Source organism: Bos indicus, chromosome 19 (assembly GCF_029378745.1).
Source record: "Bos indicus isolate NIAB-ARS_2022 breed Sahiwal x Tharparkar chromosome 19, NIAB-ARS_B.indTharparkar_mat_pri_1.0, whole genome shotgun sequence".
Lineage (NCBI taxonomy): Eukaryota > Metazoa > Chordata > Mammalia > Artiodactyla > Bovidae > Bos > Bos indicus.
In genome coordinates this window covers 27,351,850-27,374,227 of record NC_091778.1, presented here as the reverse complement: position 1 = coordinate 27,374,227, position 22,378 = coordinate 27,351,850, and the positions used below count along the sequence as shown (strand labels likewise).

The 22,378-nt window shown below is 47.9% G+C and overlaps 1 protein-coding gene across 2 annotated transcripts; it reads right to left on the bottom strand.

Moving 5' to 3' along the window:
• Positions 1-1,104: 1,104 nt before the first annotated feature.
• Positions 1,105-21,371, bottom strand: DHX33 (DEAH-box helicase 33). Of its 2 annotated transcripts, none has more exons than XM_070772898.1 (12): positions 20,907-21,371; positions 17,967-18,127; positions 17,067-17,294; positions 16,742-16,912; positions 14,490-14,630; positions 13,652-13,763; positions 12,144-12,303; positions 11,903-11,991; positions 9,422-9,549; positions 8,691-8,894; positions 6,530-6,616; positions 1,105-4,769 (listed from the first exon to the last, which is right to left on the bottom strand). In XM_070772898.1, exons 1-12 carry the CDS (start codon positions 21,187-21,189, stop codon positions 4,461-4,463), a joined length of 2,073 nt encoding a protein of 690 aa, XP_070628999.1. In that variant the 5' UTR covers positions 21,190-21,371; the 3' UTR covers positions 1,105-4,460. The 2 variants fall into 2 exon arrangements, with proteins under 2 accessions (XP_070628999.1, XP_019837600.2); XM_019982041.2 differs by having other exon boundaries at positions 14,490-14,675; positions 20,907-21,368.
• Positions 21,372-22,378: the final 1,007 nt, after the last annotated feature.

The following is a 22,378-nucleotide window of genomic DNA, read 5'->3' as shown; positions in this document are numbered from 1 at the left end:
ATTAAAAAACAGAGACATAACTTTGCCTACAAAGGTCCATCTAGTCAAAGCTATGGTTCTTCCAGTAGTCATGTATGGATGTGAAAGTTGAACTATAAAGAAATTTAAAAGAATTGATGCTTTTAAACTGTGGTGTTGGAGAAGACTCTTGAGAGTCCTTTGGACTGCAAGGAGATCAAATCAGTCCATCCTAAAGGAAATCAATCCTGAATATTCATTGGAAGGACTGATGCTAAAGCTGAAATTCCAATACTCTGGCCACCTGATGCAAAGAGTTCTTTTCATTGGAAAAGACCCTGATGCTGGGAAAGATTGAAGGCAGGAGGAGAAGGGGACGACAGAGGATAAGATGGTTGGATGGCATCACTGACTTGATGGACATGAGTTTGAGTAAGCTCCAGGAGTTGGTGATGGACAGGGAAGCCTGCAGTGCTGCAGTCCATGGGGTCGCAGAGTCAGACATGACTGAGCAACTGAACTGAAACTTCTTTAGCTGAGTGACTCTGAGTCCGGTGTCCCAGGACTGCTGTTTAATTGGCTTCTCTCCAGTGCCTGCTTACTCTCCAAATTTCCATCTACTTTTCTCAAGCATGACCAGGCTTTCTGTGACTTCGTGGAATGCACTCTTGCTGCCTTCGACTCCCAAAGCCAGCCTCTGAGGTCATGTCCCATGAAAGGCCTTCCTGGCTCTTCCTCCTCTCTTCCCTGAAAAACCAGAACTCATGCCTCTGTGACCAGGTCTCTGTACTTCTTTTCTCAGCAGAAACCTCCTGGCATTGCTCGTTTACCTGGCAGCTGCCCCTTACCCCCATCAGACCTGGAGCTCCTGAAGGCAAGATGCCTGGTTAATTTTTGCAGCCCTCCAACCTTACACCCAGGTTCTGATGGAACATTATTTTTCGGGGGCAAGAAGCCACAGCTTACATTAGATTTTGGTTAAGAACCAATGTTCCTACTTTACCAGGAACCATAAGATACTATAAGGTACCAAGAAAATAAATCTTTCCAAATCAGTGGCAAAGATATGACTAATATTAATATATTCTAAACAGCATTCTGTGAATAAGGGAAAGGAGACCCAAGAAAGAAGCCAAACACAATATGTACTAGATTCACTTTTAATGGGTTTGAGTCGTGCAAATGCTGATGCTTCTACAGACCTATGCCTGTTTGAATAAGAAACGAGTCTCAGAACACAACAGAAATCTGAACTGAGCTCTTTCCTGCAAGTTATAATATTCTGATCAAATAAAATATAATAAAACTCTTGCTTCCCCACAGGTGCAGTGTCTCTTTATAGTCACAAGGAATGGTATCTAAATGCCTGGCCACCTGGCCACAGGTTTTCTTGAGAGCTGAATTAAATGGATTTATGCATCACAGTATATAATCAGTTCTTTCCACAGAGCACAAACTTGCCTCCTTTCTGGCATCTCTTTATTCCTAGCAGAGATGCAACATTAAGGAAGGGTTTCTACCAAGAACTGGGTGTTGGGCAGTTCTTCCCTTTGTAAATGGGATCTGTGCTGCCCTCCATGATTATTAGAAGCAGAAGACAAACATCTGAGGCATGCAATCTGCTTGGAGTGCATCTATTTATTAATACACAAAGGTGCTCAAGGGAACTAGTGATTCACCCAGATATGGATTTCACAGGTTGGAAAAAAAAAAAAGGCAGCACACCATCAGAGATTTTAGGGATTGAAAAGAGTAGCTCAAGATGAGATTGTAACATCACTGAAACATTTAACTTTCTTAGAAAGTTTAAAGTGTACTTATCTGTGCCCTGCAGCTAGGTATAAACAACCATGTATCTCTTTGTAGTAATATGGAGCAGGGATAGGCTTTTCCAATCTGATTTAGTCCCTGAGCAGCTACTTGAAAAGTTAACTTTTTAAAAAGCCTGATAAAAAAACTACTGTATCAAAACTCTACCAGAATGTTACAATGATAAATATATCTTTGTAGAGAAACACAGAAGCTATTTACATTTATTTAGAAGCTATTTACCCAATACTCCTGGTCAGAAAAAATACAAGATTTCCTGAAACAGTTCAGAACTCTGAGGTGCACAAAAATGATTAAAAGCTAAATTTTACTTGCCCTAGAGAAAGTTGTGCTTAGTTGATTAGTTGTGTCCGATTCTTTATGAGTCCATGCATTGTAGCCTGCCAGGCTCCTCTGTTCATGGGGATTCTCTAGGCCAGAATACTGGAGTGGGTTGCCATGCCCTCCTCCAGGGGATCTTCTCAACCTAGGGGTTGAACCCAGGTCTCCCACATGGCAGGAAGATTCTTTACTGTCTGAGCCACCATAATTTGCAACATTATGAGAAACATATCACCCCACTCCCAATATTTTTTACCAGTGTGATGAATGTTTCATTAAAAATACAGTAATTTCTTTTACCAAGTCAGGCTACACCTCCTAGGACTCTTAAATAAGTGAGAAAAATACAGTTAAGTTTTTTTCTGAATAACTTTTCATAAAGTCAGCCCTGGTAAGAACAAGAAAAATCTAAGAATTTAGCAAAACAGGGTATTTAGGATCTGTCGAATCTTCTTTGGCCTTAACATAACTGTTTTTAACAAGAAGAATTCACACGTGCCCAGATAGCTGGGAACACTGGCTAAAAGTCTGACTGCTCAGACGCACAGCTGGTGCTGAGGCAAACTTGACACACACCACCGTGGACTCATGAGGCCTGGGAGGGGTGTTCCTGTCCGCCAGGGTCTCACTGAACCGAAACGAAGACACCATCCATTATCACTGAAGGATCTCTCAGGCCATTTAGGCCTCTGCTTAAAAGCTGTATGATTCACTGTATGTAATGACCAGAATACTGTATATAGTGTTTAGACCAATTAAGCACAATAGAAGTGCTAATTTTGGCATTTTCCAGGCCAAAACATTCTCTAAGGAAAGTCTCAGGTTTGATTCCTGGGTTGGGAAGATCCCCTGGAGGAGGAAATGGCAACCCACTCCAATATTTTCGCCTGGGAAATCCTATGGACAGAGGAGCCTGGAGGGCCACAGCCCATGGAGTTGCAAAGAGTCAGACATGACTTAGCTATTAAACAACAACGATTTTCAAATTAAATAGTTAAGAATGACTTTTGGTGTCTTTTCCCTTCTCAAAATATGAGAACAGGAAGTCTGTGGAGACCCTTTATCCCCTCAGACAAATGTGGAAAATGAGTGTGAGAGAGGTGCCAGCAGCAAAGCCAGGATGTCCCCTGGTCCCTAAGAAGGAAAAACATCATAGGAAATAAGATAAAAGAACATAAACACTAGATGAGGGGATGAGATGAGTCAAGGCTGCCTGGCTTCACTTCCACTTACCCCCAGAGGCCTGGCCAAAAGGGAAATGCCTTAAATTCAGCTCAGTCACTCCTTAGCTCATGGGTTTATGGCCCAGAGACAGAGAGAGAAGGCCATGCTGGAGGCCATCACACTACAATCTGAAATGAACCCTGAATGTTAACTGGAAGGACTGAGGCTGAAGCTGAAGCTCCAAGACTTTGGCCAGCTGATGTGAAGAGCTGACTCACTAGAAAAGACCCTGATGCTGGGAAAGACTGAAGGCGGGAGGAGACAGGGATGACAAAGGGTGAGACGGTTGGATGGCATCACCTACTCGATGGATGTGAGTTTGAGCAAGCTCCAGGAGATGGTGAAGGACAGGGAAGCCTGCCGTGCTGCAGTCCACGGGGTCACAAAGAATTGGACATGACTGAAGGACAACACATAAGATCAGCCTTCCCACTTCAGAAGATACAAATACTTCACTCAGGAACTTCTCTGAAAGCAGGGTGGGGACAGGTGCTTAGCCTCTCTGCTGTGAAAGCTCCCTGCCCTGGGGAGTGAGGTTAGGTGCTCAGCACCTCCCTGTTGAAACAGAAGTTAATCTTTTCTGTTACAAAACTTCATGCAGATAGATGTTCAAACAGATCCAAGGTCAGGAGCTCTGTGACCTCTTGTGACCTCTGCGACCTCCCCTTTCCAGACCATCCCCCGCAGTCTCCAGGACTTGGGGGTTTTGCTGTACCCGATCCATGGCACGTACATAAGCAGTAACACCAACCAAGCACCTCGGCACTCAGTCTACCGTGGCTTATCATGGGCACGCACAGCTCTGGGTACTTTCTTTTCACTTGCTCTGAGCCTCATGATTCCGATCCTTTAAGTATCATCACTCCCACTTGGCAGATCAGGAAACTGAGGCTCAAAAGTAAAGGAAGTCACCCTAAGTTGCCCACCAAGAACCCAAAGCATCATTTTGAAGTCTCCCAGGCCTCTACATGTCTGTGCGGTTCAGTCTGAGGAGTTTAGACAAAGAGGCTCTCAAGCTCCTGGAGGCCAGGCATGACCCACCCATAACCACCGTGGCCTCTGTAGGTGCCAACGTTTAGAGGTCGCAGCGAGGCCGGCTGCAGCCCGGCTCCTGGCACCAGGGCGGCTCAGTTCCTGGCAGTCCTCAGCTTCTTCCTGAAGAAGTCGGGGGCGGCCTCGTACAGCCACTCGGCGTCCACGACGCACAGGTCACGCATGTAGCACTTGCTGGTGAAGAGCAGCTCCGTGTACACGACGCAGGCCGGCTTGCAGTGGAAGAGCACGGACGAGGGATGGATGGCCACCGGCTGGTGGGTGTCCGTGGTGGCGTAGGACCCGTCTGGCTGCAGCTCAGCGGTGCTCGTGAAGAGGCTGTGTGCCAGGCATCGGCGGATGCTCTCCGTGTCCCCCCGGGAGGACACAATTGGCATGGACATCTGGTTTGGGAGGAAGCGAGACATGGAAAAGACCCAGACATGAGCACTGCACAGCCACCCATGGTGCATGGAGCCACACTGCCTACCGCGCAGCCTGGTGCAAGGCCCCAGAGGAGGCTCGCATCCAGGGTGGACGCGGACCTCTGGGAAGCTGCCTCAGAGGCCCGAGGTGAGCGCGGGCAGAGGAGCACCACTTCCACCTTCAGTAAAAGACGAGAAAACTCACAAAGCCCAGGGATGGTCTAGCAGGAAAGCCATTCAAGTACAAGGGTGGAAAAATGTATGCAACACAGAACAGGCCACTGTGAAAAGACTTGTGTGCTCAGTCGCTCGGTCATGCTCGACTCTTTGTGACCCTATAGACTGTAGCCCACCAGGCTCCTCTGTCCACGGGATTCTCCAGGCAAGAACACTAGAGTGGGTTGCCATTTCCTTCCCCAGGGCATCTTCCCTAACCAGGGATTGAATCCGCGTCTCCTGTTTCGGCAGGTAGATTCTGAGCACTGAGCCACCTGGGAAGCCTGGAAAGAAGTTACTTCAGTGCTAACAATAGGCTGCTGGCATTGGACACGGGCCTGGGTAAGGGTGACAACTGTCTCCTAGGGGCATGTGGATGGCCCGCACTGGGGGCTGTCTCAGAAGACGCCTTACACACAGAGACGCCTGGTCACCACAGAGTTGTTCATGGCAGCAAAACGAGGACACTCAGTGCTCAACGCAGGAGACTGCGACACAAACCACCCCACCTCTGCGGTAGAACGTGCCTCATAGTCATTGAATATAGAAACATGCCCTCTAAGAGGGAATATAAGCTGAGAGGAGACTTTTTGGTGGATGGCTTGGCAATGTCTATCAAAACCTAAATTCCCCATCCAGAAGTTCATTCTCTGTGCACCAGAGCACAGACGTTTATGCAGGAGGATGATCACTCTAGCACAATCCATATGACCACCACTAGGGACTTGGTTAAATAACTGTAGTGAAGACCGGAGCGAAATGCTACCAAGTCAATACAAAGAACGATAGACAGATACAGGCACTGAGAGACAGCCCAGATACAAAGTGAAATTCAAGGCGCACTCTAAGTGGAAAAAAACAAGTTTCAAAACAATACATACATCAAACTTGTTTAAAAAAGAAAATTTATATATCCACATATATGCGTAATACACGGACGAATAAACAAAAACATACATACATAGAAAAAAATTCTAGAAGGATCTACACTGGACTATTGCTTCTCTTTGGAGGCGCAAGATTAGAGAAACTTTTATACTTTCTACACAATATATCACTATTTTCTTATTTTAATTTTATTATTGGAGTATAATTTCTTTACAATGTTGTGTAGGTTTCTGCTGTATATATATCACTATTTTCTGCACTCTATCAACTTGTAACAAGTATGCACTGCTTTTATAAACTGAAAAAAAATGACAGGTATTTCCACTAAAAAAAAAAACTTAGGAAGAATTCTAGTAACATTGGAAAACACTATTAAAGTTTATAAAAGCTGGATATAAATCATATATACAATGTATTAATAACTATCCATGTAAAAATATATTTAAAAGCAGAGCCACCAGGAAATGGACCAAACTGGTGAGAGGTGGAGTTGTGGGTAATTTTTACTTTCTTATTTAAAAATTTTCCTACAATGAGAGGTTTTTCTGCAATCACTAGTGATAAGCAATTTGAGAATTTTCACCTAGAAAAAGGTGACAGCCTAGCCCCCCAAAGACCAGCAGGAAGAAAAATACCTTTATGCAGATGTCCCTCAGCTGTGCTCTGACTTCAGCTACTAGCATCATATTCTTGCTGTTAACAAAGTTCTCTTTGCACCATTCCTGAACGGGGAGAAAAAAAGAGATGTCACAGTCCTCTCGCTTCTACAGAGATAAACATAAAGCATAACTTTTATTATAATTTTTTTTAATTAAAAAAAAATTTAGTCATAACATGCAGCATTCGGGGTCTTAGTTCTCTACCACGAATTAACTGCTGGACCACCAGAGAAGTCCCAGCATAATTTCTAGAACATAGTTTGAATTCAAAGGGAAAACTGCAGTTGCCAAAAGTAAATACAAGAAAATATCTTTATATCAAAAAGCATGAACCATATTGAAAACCATAATGGAAAAAGAATGATGACCTTCAGAATATATTAAAAAAAAAAAACACCACCACCTACAGATCAGTCAGAAAATGACCAAGAATCCAGTACAGCCACAAAGGACATGGACAGACAACTCACAGGAGATTAACTACAAATGACAATGAACTTAAGCAAAGGCTCTTGGTCTCTTGAGGAATCGAGTCAGTACAGTTTCAAATAACGGAGATACTATTTGATGTTTTCAAACTGCAGTGCTGGAGAAGACTCGCGACAGTCCCTTGGACTGCAAGAAGACCAAACCAGTCAATCTACAGGAAATCAACCCTGAATGTTCACTGGAAGCACTGATGCTGGAGCTGAACCTCCAATACTTAGGCCACCTGATGCGAAGAGCTGACTCACTGGAAAAGACCCTGATGCTGGGGAAGACTGAAGGCAGGAGGAGAAGGGGGCAATAGAGGATGAGATGGTTGGATGGCATCACCAACTCGATGGACATGAGTTTGAGCAAACTCTGGGAGATGGTGAAGGACAGGGAAGCCTGCAATGCTGCAGTCCATGGGGTCACAGAGTCGGACATTACTCAGCAACTGAACAACAACTACTTCATATCCATCAACCTGGAAAACATGAAAGTCATTTCAGCAAAGTTGGAGAGGTAGGTGGAAATGGGAACTCTTCTGCATGACTTTGGGGAGGGTAAAGAGGTGTTGACACTCTGGGGAAGCTGGATGCAGCTGCTCCTAGACCAGCAGGTCCACTCCTGGGTGTCGGCTCCCGAGAAACCCTCCCCTTTGTGCACAGGAGACCTGGACGGGATGTGCACGACGGGGCCACAGGCAGAAATAAGTGGCAAAAGGGTAGTGTGAGGAAGCATGTGTAGCATACGATGCCCGTGGACAGGAAGTGAAAGCACGATGTTGCCCAGGGAGGTCCAGACCCACTTCAGGACAGTGGTTACAGGAGGCAGGGAGGACTACACGAGGAGCAGCTTGGGGCTCTTGCTGTGTCCACAGCATTTATTTCCTTAAAAATAAACTGACGTGGCCTTCCCTCGTGGTCCCATGGCCAAGTCTCTGCCCTTCCACTGCAGGAGGCATGGGTTCCATCCCTGGTCAGGGAAGTTCCACATGTCACACAGAGTGGCGAAGAGAAAATAAACAAATAAATTGAGGCAAACAGAGCAAAATGTTTACAACTACTAAACCTGGGTGGTGGCTTTTTTTTTTTAAGAACTGACTGCATTAAAACACAAAGTTAAAGCATGCGTGCTATGGCACGATTATTGATTCTTTTGGGAAGGGCAGCCACTCGACAGGCGGGACCTTAGTTCCCTGACTAAGGATTGAACCCAGGCCACGCAAGTGAAGGCCTGGAATCCTAACCACTAGGCAAAAAGGGAACTCCTCCAAATATTTTATTTATTTACTTTTAAAATTGTACTGATAAACGAAGGAAGGTATTGCCGTTTTCCATCTTGGTCCCGGGAATGGAAATGTCACACAAGCAAAAGCTGCTATGAAGAAAGTTAGGGGCAGGTGGGGAAACAAACCATCTGGTAGCCAAGAAACTGGGTCACCAGGTATTACCACTTCACCTGCCCAAGTTAAGTAGGAGGGAAACACAAGCAGAGAGAAAGGCTGAAGTCGTGTCTTCCCTAGTAGCATCTTTGGTGCACACGTCTCTGGAATGACGTCCAGCGTTCTGTGAGGCTCTTCAGAAGGCACAGCCAAAAAGGGAAGGTGTCCTGAAACACAGGACCAAAGGGAGGCCCTGTGTGAGAAGAGGAAGAGGACAGGGCCTACCTTGTTCCCGCCGGTGTTCTTGAAGGTCCGGTAGACATTGAGCAGGGTGAGGTGATCGCCCTCGCTGGACACAAACTTCTTCCGCACGCTCTGCACTTCATCCCGCCGTGATGGAGGGTTGTAGAGAATGCTGTCCACAGACAGCAGGGCGACAATGGTCAGTATCTCCTCTGTGCAGTGGAATTTGGGGGACAGGAGGATGGTCTGCAAACCACAACGAAACACTGTGTGAGTCCAGTTTTTTCCTGGCTTCTGAATTTCCATTCATTGCTTCTGCAGCTTCCCTTGTAAGGCGTGAAGGGGCAGGTGTTTCTAAAACCATGACAATATAACTTATGCTCTTTTATATATTCATTTGTATATTATTTTACTTTCTGTAGAAGGGACAGCTGCCTTTCTTGTCTGATCCCATATAGGTAGGGCTCATGACTTCATTGGTGGAGGAAATGGCAACCCACTCCAGTATTCTTGCCTGGAAAATTCCATGGACAGAGAAGCCTGTGGGCTTCAGTCCAGGGGGTGGCAGAGAATCTCATGACTGAGCACACACACACACATGACTTAACATGAGCCTGAATCACACAGAACCTAAGTCGAGGTTCGACACAAAGCAGGCGCTGATAACTGTTTAAGAGAAAAGGTGAAGATGGAAGCACTGGGCTGAGGCGTCCCCTGTGGGATGGCCGACCTGTAAGGTACAGGGAGGGGACTGAGAAGACGGTGGCACTTACTTTGGCAAATTTGGGTTCTAGTGGGAAAGCCGCCATCTTTCTTCCCATTGGAGTTAGGGTGAGCTGGCCATCCCTGTGTTCAAGGGCACCGAGCAGCTCCAGCTGGGCGATGGCCGCCTGGATGTGATCTAGACAGACATGAAAAGGAGTTGAACACTCAAAACAGGATGGAGCTGCAGCTGCTTCATCACATCAGTGCATTTCTGACGAGCCTAAGTCAAACCACAGTAATGACCACAACCACACTGTCCCCATGAGGTACTTTTCAAAACTATTCATGACATCACTGTCTTCAGCTCATCTCTTTTCATTTTTTTAATTTTCCAAAAATAATTTTGCTTATTTTTGGCTGTGTTGGGTCTTCGTTGCTGCATGGGGCTTTTCTCTCGTTGCAGTGAGCAGGCTTTTCTCTACTGTGTGGGCTTCTCATTGCGGAGAACAATGGAGCACAGGCTCAGTAGCTGTGGTGCACGGGCTTAACCGCTCTGTGGCATGTGGGATCTTCCTGGACCAGGGATCCAACCTGTGTCTCCTGCATTGGCAGGCAGTTTCTTTACCACTGAGCCACCAGGGAAACCCTCAATTCTCTTTTTAAATAGTGGTCTGCAATTTGGCGATATGTATGCAAATCTGAAGCCCAGCAAACTTACACTTGTGAATTGCACACTCATTTACCTGAACCTCGTACAGGGACCTGTGTCTCCAGATGGACACACACAACAATGGAAACACCAGGGGCCTCGGGAGCCCCTAGAGGGAAGGACACTATTTACTCTTTAATTCCTTTTTAATTTGAACTACGTAAATGTATTACCACTAAACATAAAGATGCATGTCTAAGGATGCAATAAATATACATGTACAGAGAAAAATGATCTATAAAATGTATTAAGTGAAAAAAGCAACGTGCCAATGTCTACCAGGAGAAGGATAAATGCATCTTGGCTTATTCATAGAATGGAATAGTATTTAAGTGATGAAAATACATCAAAAGTAAACCTTACAAAACATGACATATGAAAGGGAAGGTCACCAGAAAATCAAGACATAAACACGCCAACCAAAACCATGCTTGTGCATGCAATAGATATTCAAGAAAAGCAAGGGACTCACAGATCAAACCTGGGTGGTGGCTGACCTTGAAGGAGGAATGGGAAGGAGGTGAGGGGTTGGGGGTGAGAACAGGTGGCCCCAGGGCCTGTGGCCCCAGTAACGGGCACACAGGTGTGGCTTCGCTACTTCTACCTGACACGTATGTTCCTCCTTTTATTTGGTGGTGGTGGTGGGGTGTTGCGCGGCATGCAGGATCTTAGTTCCCTGACCAGGGATTAAACCTGTGACCCCGGCATTGGGAGCTCAGAGTCTTAACCACTGGACCACCAGGGAAGTCCCTGTTCCTCCTTTATATGTAGGAATTTAGTAATTGATAGAAAAAAAAAAGTATAGAATGGACTGAAAGAGTGTTGCTATTTATGTTTTGAAAAGGAGACTGTATGTACTTACCCGCATAGATTTTCTCTAGGAGACGCCAGGAAGCGGCCACAGTGGTGGCGTGGGGGAGGGAAACTAAGAGCTTGAAGACTGTGGAGGTCCATGCCTACCTACCCACTGTTTACTTTTTTTTAACCAATTGCACTTCTCACTTTAAAAAAAAAGGAAATGTATGTGTTGAAGGGATGCCGAGGGCTAAGCTACTATGACAAAGAATCCCAACTATTTTTTCTTCCTCCATGGAGAAATTCCCAGTGAAGGGCAGAGACCCATCAAATTCCAGTTGAAAGCAAAGAAACACAATCTGTTCAGTCCCTTTGCAAAAGTCCAAGTTTGTTGGGGCTGCAGTAACCCGCGGACCCCCCTCCACTACCTTCCCTGGTTCCTGTGACCACAGAACCCACCCAAGATGGTGCCGACACGAAGCCCCTGACTCTGCACCAACGTGGTGTGAATAGCACCGGGTCTCTTCCATAATTGTGAGACTCTTCTCTGGGAGTTAAGGTTGTTATTCCCCCCAGTTATACTAAACAACAGGATACCAAGGGCTCCCCTGGTGGCTCAGTGGTTAAGAACCCACCTGCCAATGCAGGAGACATGGGTTTGATCCCTGCTCCGGGAAGATCCCACATGCCACGCAGCCCCTGCTCCGGGAAGATCCCACATGCCACGCAGCAGCTAAGTCCACGCGCCACAACTACTGAGCCTGTGCTTGATGACCTAGGAGCTGCAACTACTGAGCCCTCGTGCCCTACAGACTGTGCTCTGCAACAAGAGAAGCCACCGCAATGAGAAAACCAGTCACCGCAACTAGAGGGTAGCCCCTCCTCGCCGCAACTACAGAAAAGCCTGCGCAGCAACAAACGTCCAGCACAGCCAAAAACACATAAATATATAATAATAAAAAAAGGAGAGTGCCAGTAGGCCTGCTGTGTGGAGCCCACTGGCGGCCCCTTCCTGTGTGCCCACCTCCCTGAAGACTCCACTTACCTGGAGACGGCTTGGACATGAAGTCAAAGGTGAGCACATTTGGGATTTTCATGGCGAGGAGCTGCAGCATCACGCTCGCCAGGTTACACCTGCAAGACAGACAGACAGGTGGTTCACGAGGGTGCCTGACCCCCCGGCCAGCAAGGCAGAGCCACCCACTAAGGAGCGTCAGTTGGAGGAGATACAGGCTGCAGGGACAGGACCTCGGGACAGATGGCAGGTGGGGAGCCCCACTGGCTACCTCTGGATCTCTGGCACCGTCATCTTCTCAAACTTCTCAAACTCATCCTCCGTGTAGAGCCGGTAACAGATGCCGCTGTCCTCTCTGCCGGCCCGGCCCGTGCGCTGCCAGGCCTGGGTCTTTGATACCCGCTGCACAGCCAACACCTCCAGCCCACTGTCTGGTGGGAGAATGGCCAAGTCAGAGCTCTGCTGATCATGTGAACAAACTCCTTCTAGAACGTGAGGCAATGAGAAGCATTCCTTGGGATACCCAGGATTCTTTCTGCAACACATGAGTCCAGAAAAACTCAAGGCTACATTGGAAAGTGGGCTTCCCTCATGGCTCAGTGGTAAAGAATCCACCTGCTGATGTAGGAGATGTGGGTTCAATCCTTGGGTCAGGAAGATCTTCTGGGGGAGGAAATGGCAACCCACTCCAGTATTCTTGCCTGGAGAATTCCACGGGCAGAGGAGCCTGGCAGGCTACAGTCCATGGTATTACAAAGAGCTGGCCACCACTTAGTGACTAAACAACAATATGTCAGAAAGCACGTAACCAGACTGGTTTGCGGTGAAAAGAGGCCTCGCCATGAACACTGTGCAAAATCTGTGACTACAGCATCAGAAGGACCTTGAGCTTGGGGCAGTGGCCAAGGGGAGTAGATTTCAGAGGCCTTGGCTTAGGTCACAGTTGAAAACAACCCCCGGGGCGGCCTAGCACGCAGGGGTCCTCCAAGAGGTGGCATTTTCAGTGCCAAAACCCAGTTTCCAGCAAAGCAGGATGGTTGGTCGCCCACTGATCATGACCCCAAAACGAAACACCTCCAGTCCCTCGTGTGCCACGTCCTCGCTCCTGCTCTACTGTAAAAGAGACGGCGTCATGTCACTACACCTAGGAGTAAATGAGACTGATTTTCTTGATAAAGGTGTACGCCGTGCCAGACAGTGCGGAGAACCAAGCCCTTTCACAAACATGGTCCCCAAGAAACACACGTGAAAGTCAGCATCCTTGAATGCTTAGCAGTTCATTTGAAGTGAACATCCGGGAGCTATCATGTCAGCTGCCTCAAATCCTCCGTGGAATAAAGCAAGGTAGAAAACAGACCCGAATAAAAATGACTTCAAGCAAGCTGCGCACTGCACACAGTCGGGTAACAGCTAGTGCCTTGGCCCAGCTGGGGCTGGGGTCCTGCTTTCTTTCTGGGAGACTGGGGATTGAACCAGCTCTGCTCAGATATCATTCCCCAGGAAGCCTCTGATGTGGTATCAGGCTGTCCCTGGCCTGACAGCCACCATTCTCGCCCACCTTCTGATGGAGTTTCAGTCCCTCTGCCCAGGTCCTTGACCCTCTGTCCCCAGGTTTGCCACAAATGGGCTCTTCTTCCCTGCCTCTCATGTCTTTGTGGCCCTGCCTGCTAGACGGGGTGCCTGGTTATTCACAGACGTGAAATGCTCAGGTGGGGAAACTGCGGGACCACGGGCCGCTCACTACACAGAGAAGAGACGCCAGGGGCCACAAGTTCTCACCGGGGTTATACTTCTTTGCTTTAACCATGCCCGTGTCAACTACATATTTTATTCCTGTAATGGTTATGGAGGTTTCAGCGATGTTGGTTGAAATGATCACTTTGCGATAACCCTAAAAGGAGGAAGAAAACCAAAAAGCCACATGACACACGTATGATGCAGAAGTTTGAAAACATATTCCTCATTGCTAACTGTCACAGTTCACTCATGATCAAGAAGAGATGACTCCGCTATCTGGACAGTTATTAATACTGATGGCCGGGTCAGTACTGGGTTGGGGGGCTGGGTGTGTTTCAGTCTTAAAGGCTTATTTTGAGGTGATGAGGGGTGGTGGGATGGGCATTAGAGTCAGGAGGAAGTAGACGTGGCCTGGGATCCTGGCCCTGCCTGGTACCTACTGTGCCCCATGGACATCTATCACTTCACCCCTTGGGGCCTCAGGGTTTCTGAACTGGAATGGTGACCTGCCTTGTGGTTCTTGAGAGGATGAAGGACAGTGTGTGTCTGGTGTTGGCGCAGCACCTGGCACAGCAGGGGTCCCAGGAAACTTACGGTGGACACGTGCTTGCTTACTGTGGACACTGGGAGAGTCACTCAGGGAGCTTCCGGCTTCTGCTTGCGTCTCTCCTTCATCCCCATGTCTCCCTGTTCCTACCATGGAAGAGCCATGTCTACAGCCCTGCATCACATGCTTGCGTCTTTCCAGCTCGTGAGAGAGATACCTGGGCACCCTGTCCACACATCTTATCTGGAGCCTGCTGACAGGGGCGCAGGTCCCACTGGTGCATCCGTCTGGGTACCCAGGGATGGGGCTGGGCAGGAGACAGGGCGCACTCACCTTTGGGGCCCTCTGGAAGACGCGCAGCTGCTGGGCATAGGGCAGGGAGGCGTAGAGTGGAAGGACCAGCATGGAGGGGCAGCCGTCTGGAAGGTGCTTGGCGATGTCCCGGCAGGTCTTACTCATGGCTTCGATCTCCTCCTGCCCGGTGAGGAACACCAGGATGTCATGCGAGGAGGGGGCTTCCTACAGAGAAGGCAGAGTGGGGTTCCTGGGGTTCCTGGGCCTTGACAGCTGCGCAGGTGGCACAGAATAGGACAGTGACCGTTAATGAAGTTCCCAGTTATTCTTAACTTTGGACCTGTAACTGAGCCTAGACTTGGGTGTTGCCCTTGGAGGGGAGGGAGGAACTTCACCAAATGCACAGCTGCATCCTATTCAGGTTAGCCAGCTATGTTTAAGAATGAATTAAGGGGGAAGAAAGAGACATAATAAAAAACTAAGGGAATTTGGAAGGGAAATTACCAGATTGCTTTTTGCAACAAGAACCATGCCATGAAAAAGCACAACCACACAGGCAAATAAAATCTGCCTGGAGCTGCCTTCCTTTCATAATCATCTTGAAAGATGAAAGTGACAAAGGAGACAACTTAGAGAAACCCTGATCCATGAAAATTGCCAGAGGCTGGAAAAGGAGCCCTTACTGAATGAGGCCATCAAACGCACTTTCATAAACCCCCAAAGCACCCAGAACTTGGGCAAGGGCTTGGTTATCTCAGGGTTAACTGGGTCCTTCACCTTGAAAAGGGAAGAACATCTAAGTGTTAAGTACATATACCCACGACCCAATCTTCTTTGAAGTCTATTTAGATACATTAATTTGTAGAGTGCCTGTTTGGCAAAATAACTGAAAAATGTTCAATAATTATCTGTATTTGTGAAGGTGTGCAAGTTGCTCAGTCATGTCCGACTACCTATATTTGTATGTATGTGTACATGTAATAAAGGCAGATATGGCTTAGACAATAAAGAATCTGCCTGCAATGTGGGAGACCTGGGGTTTGATTTCTGGTTCAGGAAGATCCCTTGGAGAAGGAAATGGCAACCCACTCCAGTATTCTTGCCTGGAGAATTCCATGGACAGAGGAGCCTGACAGGCTACAGTCCATGGGGTCACAAAGAATCAGACATGACTGAGTGACTAACACCATTTTTTTCTTTCTGTATATATAATATGGCTATGTTTGCATACATGTATCTATGTATTTGTGTGTGTGCATATACTTTTTTAGCTCAGTGTTAAGAGGACAAATGTTCAGAGGTACACACACATAGACAGGATAAAATCTAAAACAACAAAAGCTCATCACTAGGAGGACTCATCAAAGCTATTACATAACTTGAGGGCACCACAGGTATCATTCATAAAATACCCTTATCTCAAGTTTGCTTCTGGCAGCTAAACAAGGCTGACTGGGACTTCCCTGATGGTCCCATAGTTAAGACTATCCCTTTCAATGTAGGGGACATGAGTCTGATTCCTGGTCGGGGAACTAAGATTCCACGTGCTATGGGGCAACTAAGCCTGGGAGTGCAACTACCAGCCTGTGTGCCACAACTAGAAAGTCTGTGCACTGCGACCACAGACGATGTGTGCCACAATGAAGACCTGAAGCAGCCAATTAAATACATAAATATATTTTTTTAAAAAGCTGACTTCTAGATATTTTCAGAAAGTTAATGGGAAGGTAAAAACAGTCAATTACATACAAGTTAAACCAAAAAATGAGGTGATACACTCAAATTTTTAAATAAATGTTTACTAAAATGAAAAACCTGTTGAAATGTTTCTCTAACACATTTTTTTAAAAAGAGAACTCTAAACTGCACCCCCTTATTGGCTAATACACCAACTTTTTATTGTTCAATGAGACAGAATATCACATGGAGTAAAAGGAGGCAGTGTTTCCTAAGACTCCTTTCTACTCAGTTCTACACGTGGTGTCTTGGTTGCAACACAAAATGTGCTTCTTACTGGGGGTTCTGATCACATTGTGCGCATGGGCCACTGCTCTAATACATGGAGGTTTTCCAGCTCAGTTGAAGAAACATGCTGGCCAGGGTTTAATTTTTTTTTCAGAGGAAAAGAGAGATACTATAAAAAAGTATAAAAACGGAGACATGGCAAACAAATTCCTTATTCACCTAAAGAACACAGCTTACAAAGCAGTTTGGTCTGGCAGCTTTTCTTCTCAAGGCTGACTGTTCAAGGTCAAACAGGCCTTTCCAGGAATCCACTCCCTGCGGCCTACCTGGTGGATCTGGAATACGGAAACCAGGGCGGCATGCAGGTAATCGTGCTGGGGCTGCTTGGTGTAGAAAATCTGGATCGGGTGCTGCCGGCCCTCCAGGTAGAGAACGGGGGCTCCGTTGAAATACTGGGAGAACAGGTCCACGTCCATCGTGGCTGACATCACAAGCACCTGCCGGCGAGAAGGGCGCGGAGGACGGGAGAAAGGCTTGGGCCAGCCTTTCGTGCCCTGCCAAGCCCTGAGGGCTGCTTGGGAAGCCGCACTGCCCTCCCCCCGACCCCCAGCACCTTTGCCCCGAGTCCCGCAGCAGAACGGCTGCACCCACTTTGAGAGGCAGCTTCCCCAGCTCCTTTCGCCTCTTCTGTGCAGCTTTCACCACCCCGAAGAGCACATCCGTGTGGAGAGTCCGCTCGTGGGCTTCATCCAAAATGATGCAGCTGTACTTTCGGAGCAGGCAGTCCGAAATGGCCTCGCGCAAGAGCATGCCATCGGTCAGGAACTTGATCTTGGTGTCATCTGAGGTGACATCGTCGAAGCGCACCGTGTAGCCGACCTGCGCGGAGATACCACTCATTCATTCAGCAAACATGTCTGCTGCACCCAGTGTGCCCAGCACGGCACCAGGCGCTGGTGCTAGTGCAGTGAACATGACCCACTCCAACCCTGCCCTGCTCCCAGGAAAATGGACACACGCCCTCAACTGCAACGATGAGAAACTCTGCAAAGAATGTAACACTAGTTCCCTCCCCTCAGCTACTTCAAACGAAGCAAGTGAGAAGATGCCCAAGATGTTTTTAAGTCGAATGTGTGAACACAAATAAATCTGACTTATATACACTTCTGGAACTCATTCTCAATAACCACCTATATGCTAGGAAAATGCTTACAAGTTTGTAGAAAGACATACAGACGAGAGACCTAGCAAGTGTTCCTGAAGCCTTAAAAGTGCTCAAGGAAAACAACTAATTTATTCTATTTGCCAACAGACTTTGAAAGCAAAGCAAATGGGACTGACAGACCCTCTGATCTCTAAGGAATTAATAAAGAACTGAGTCTGAAACAACTGTGGCAAGAAAGAAACGTGGCAACAAAGAAAAGAAAGAAAGAAGCTTGAGATGTATAAGTACTCTTGTTTAGAAAAATAAAAAAGTCAGGGAGGTGGCAGGGGAGAGCGGGAGTGAGGTGTGGGGGACCAAGAACTGTTAGTGAAAAAGAAGTTAGGTACCAGCTTCCCAAGTTCTGTTCTCTTCTCATCAGAGACTCTGGTAGCCAGAGAGATGGCAGCCACTCGGCGAGGCTGGGTCACAGCAATGATGGCCTGGCGGCCAATCCCCCCTTCGTACAGGTACTGAGGGATCTGTGTTGTCTTCCCTGAGCCTGTTTCTCCTAGGAAAGAAAACAAGTCTCATTTAAACCTGAACAGAAACAAACTTCACCAAAAAACAAAACAAAACAAAAAACCCAACAGATCAAAGTCAGAAGGAAAAGACATAAGAAAAATACTCGAGGGACTTCCCTAGCACTCCCAGGGCAGGGGGCTTGGGTTCAATCCCTGGTCAGGGAACTAGATCCTGCATGCCACCACTACAGATCCCTATGCTGCAACTAAGACCCGGTGCAGCAAAATAAAATAAATACATATTAAAGAAAAGAAAGAAAGAAAATAAGTTGATAAAGTCATGGGAAAATGTGTACCCATGAATTCTGCTAGTGGAGGGTTAACTGGAATTGCTTCTCAGAAGGTCAAACTATAGTAGGAAAATCTTCAAAATGTTTATACCCTTGAACCACAATTCCACGTGTAAGAACTGACTCTAAGGAAATAATGGTGTGCATAAAGAATCAGCTTCAAAAGTGTTTTATTCACCTTTGCTCATGACAGTTAAGTTTGGAAACAATGTAAATGTTTAGCAATAGTAACCAGTACAGTAAAGACATACAGTGAAATACAGCTGTTATATAAAAAGTCCTACTTTTCGAAGGGATAAATGAGATGTAAATGTATTGACATGAAGAGACATCTGTTCCGACACTGCAGCCATAGCAGACTCCTCACCCAGCCTGCCGCCTCCTTTCAAACCCTCTGCCTTTGCCCACTCAATTTTGAAGTATCTGCTCCCACACTGCCTGCGTGACAAACTCCACAAGATCAATTAGACCTCAAACTTTCTCCCCAAGGGCTGCACCTGCCTCCTCTGTGTTCCTTAGTGCCTCGTTCATCTCTCCTCCATCACTGATCACTCTACACTGTGTGAGAGCGTTGAGACGTTTCTGTTTGCCTCCAGCATCAGAAGTCCTGGGAGGACAGAAGCCTGTCTCTTTCATGTACCTGAGCACTACATACAGTAAGCACCCAACCTTATTAGTACCCTCCTGTGTTTCCTTCCCAGCACCTGACCAGAACACAGAACTGTAAGCCTGGGCATCCCTCCTTCCACAACTACCACTGCCCACTCTGCCGCACCCGCCCCCCGCCCCCCCCCCGCCCCCGGCCCCGCCGCCCTACCGACTTACTGAGTCCTACAGGCCCATTGGCCTTCCATTTTCTCCCCTATGGTTCATCCTTCCTGACCTGGACACGAATCATGGACGAAGAACTTGATTATCTTGCACTTCTCCTACTGAGTTCATCAGGCAAAACCCAAACTTCGATCAAGGTTTCCCTGCCCATCTCTTCTGCTCCTACGCCAAGAAACTGAGCACTGGGGACTTCCCTGGTGGTCTGGTGGTTAAGAATCTGCCTTCCAAGGCAGGGAATGCAAGTTCGATCCCTCGTGGAAGTAGGATCCTACATGCTTCGAAGTAACTAAGCCCAAGCGCCACAACTACTAAGCTGGAGCTCTAGAGTCCGTGCTCTGCAACGAGAGAAGCCAGAGCACCCCAACCAAAAACCTCATGCAGCTAAAGTTAAAATAATAATAAAGAAACTGAGCATCACTATAGTAAAATAACCCAACTGGGCAGACAATGACCTTAGTTTGCCATGGAGCCAAATGCACCTGGGTGCCAGCACCACGGCTGATCCTTGTTTTTGCAGCCCCTTTCCCCTGTCCCCATCCTCCCCAAGGACCCCGTAAGTCCCATTCTCAGCAGAGCTCCTGCACCTACTTCATAGAAAAAATGAAATCCTCAAAGTCTCCCTCCATCTCCTACAAGCTCTTCTGCAGTCACTCCATTCTTACCACCTTCCTCCAGGCCTCTAACCTTTTGCATGGCCTTCCTTCTATTCCAGGCCACCGCTAGATCTAACCCTTGTTGCCAAGGGCCCCCTTTCCCCATGCCCTCCGTCTCTGCTGTTAGTGCACACTTTCCATCTTCAGCCTCCCTCTCTACTGAGTTCTTCCCCTTAACCTATGAAGACCTGCAAGGTCCGCTAGGTCCCCCTGCTTCTTCTCGAAACAGAAGTCTGTTCCCACTGCCTTCATGAGATCCTCACTTCCAGCCCAATGACAAATCAGCTCCCATCCCACAGCTCTGCCAAAACAGAGCTCACCTCCATTCCCAATCAATAACTCCCACCCAATCCAGTGGGCATTTTTTGGGTCCCTACTCACTGGACTTCATTTTTGCATTTGTTCACTCTCTTCTTCTTACAACTCTGCTTCTTAGACTATCAGCTCTCCTGGATCTCCTTTCCTCTTTAAAGGCTCATCCTCTCCGTCCTTCAGGGGCTCCTCTTACTCAAAACGTTGGGGATCAAAGCCCCTTGCAATCGGTTCCCGGCCCTCAACTCTGCCTCAGTTAGTGCACCAGAAACTACTTCTTCCCTCAGACCGGACTGTCTCGTCTCCACTTTGTCTCTTATACCGCAGGCTCTCTCCTCTGTGTCCAACGCCTTTCTAGGTCCACCCCCTCGCCGTCCCCTCAGTACCGGCTCAGATCCACTTTTCTAAATTCCCCCAAGTCTCCGGTGCATCCCTCTATCCTTCCGGCCCAGAAGGCGAGTTTTTGCCTAACGCGTGGTCACTCGCCCGGACCGTGAGCACCTCCAGAAAGGGGGACTGCCCGACTCCCTTCCGAGGCCCCTCTTCTGGCCCCGAACAGAAATAGGCGGTCAGGTTTGTTGCAGAAACGGATGAAAGACGGTGAGAAGCACCTAAGAAAAGCTGTTCTCTCAAGAGAACGAACGGGGAGCGAAGAAGGACCCGCCAGCACGATCACTCACCGATAAGGACGGCGCTGTCCAGGTTTCGGAGCTGGGCCAACAGCTGGCCTCGCGCCTGGAAGATGGGCAGATTCCGGCGCTGCTGCTCCACGGCCTCGGGGTACGGGCTGGCCGAGGGCTGGGCCAGGGGCGGCTGCTGCCTCCGGCCTCCACCTCCTCCGCCGGCGCCCGCTGCCAGCAGCATCACCGCACGCCGCCCGGGAGGGCAGGACCTGGCGCGGCTCGGAGGCCCGGCGCTCGGCCGGAATTTCTTGGCCGGCGGGAAGCCCGCCTCCTCGGGCATGTCGGGAGGGCACCGCGACGGGAGGCGCCGCGACGCGAGGCGCGAGGGCGGGAAGCTCCCGCGGCTCTAGGGAACACACAGCTAGTGCGCACCGCCCCTTCCCGCCACGTGCTAGTGGCTCCCAGCTACGCGGCTCACCTCACGGCCACCCGAGGCCTTTAAGGGGACTCCAACTCCCAGCATGCACTTGAGAGCGTGGCGAGGCTTTCGCTTCCCGAGGGCGGAGAGAGCAGGGTCTGAGGTACAACGGGAAAAAGATTCGTAGCGACAACAGTGAAAGACGGTGTGTACGGTTCCGCCGAAACCTAACTGCATAGCAACCACGGGGTTCTTGTCTGTTTTGTTTCCTGCTAACACTATTTCTTTCCAGTAAACACACGTTTCCTTTTTCTCTGCTACAGTAATACTCGCTCTTCAAGAAGTGTTTAAGTTTGTAAAATTAATGAGGAATACACAAGTGAAAGTCGTTCAGTTGTGTCTGACTCTTTGCAATCCCATGGACTATACTGCTTTTCATAGAATTCTCTAGGCCAGAATGCTGGAGTGGGTAGCCTTTCCCTTCTCCAGGGAATCTTCCCAACCCAGGGATCGAACCCAAGTCTCCCTCATCGCAGGCGGATTCTTTTATCAGCTGAGCCACAAGGGAAGCCCAAGAATACTGGAGTGGGTAGTCTATCCCTTCTCCAGCAGATTGTCCCAACCGAGAAATCCAACCGGGGTCTCCTGCATTGCAGGAGGCTTCTTTTCCAACTGAGCTATCAGGGAAGCCCTGTGAGGAACACACAAGCATTTACATTATTTAGTCCTCCAAACAACTGATGTTATATACTAGATACTAATGTCATCCCCATTTTACAGATGAAGAAACTGAGACTCTGAGATGACTCAGATGTTGGAGTAACTGAAGGTTGAAAAGGATACTTGTGATCATCTTGTGTTACAGAAAAAGAAGAAAATGCATGATACATTCTAGGACAATCATACATTCTCCTCAGAAAGTAGCTATCCCAATGGAGGTGATCTGCTCCTGTAATACAAACAGAGGAAGAGGAAGTCTGATGGAACTAAAATTGTCTTTTACCCTTCCTTTCCCTGACTATTCCTGCCAGGAATAGACTATTCTCTGACTATTTCCCCGACTATTCCTCTCTTTACAGGACTCCCAGTCTCATACACATGACAATCAATG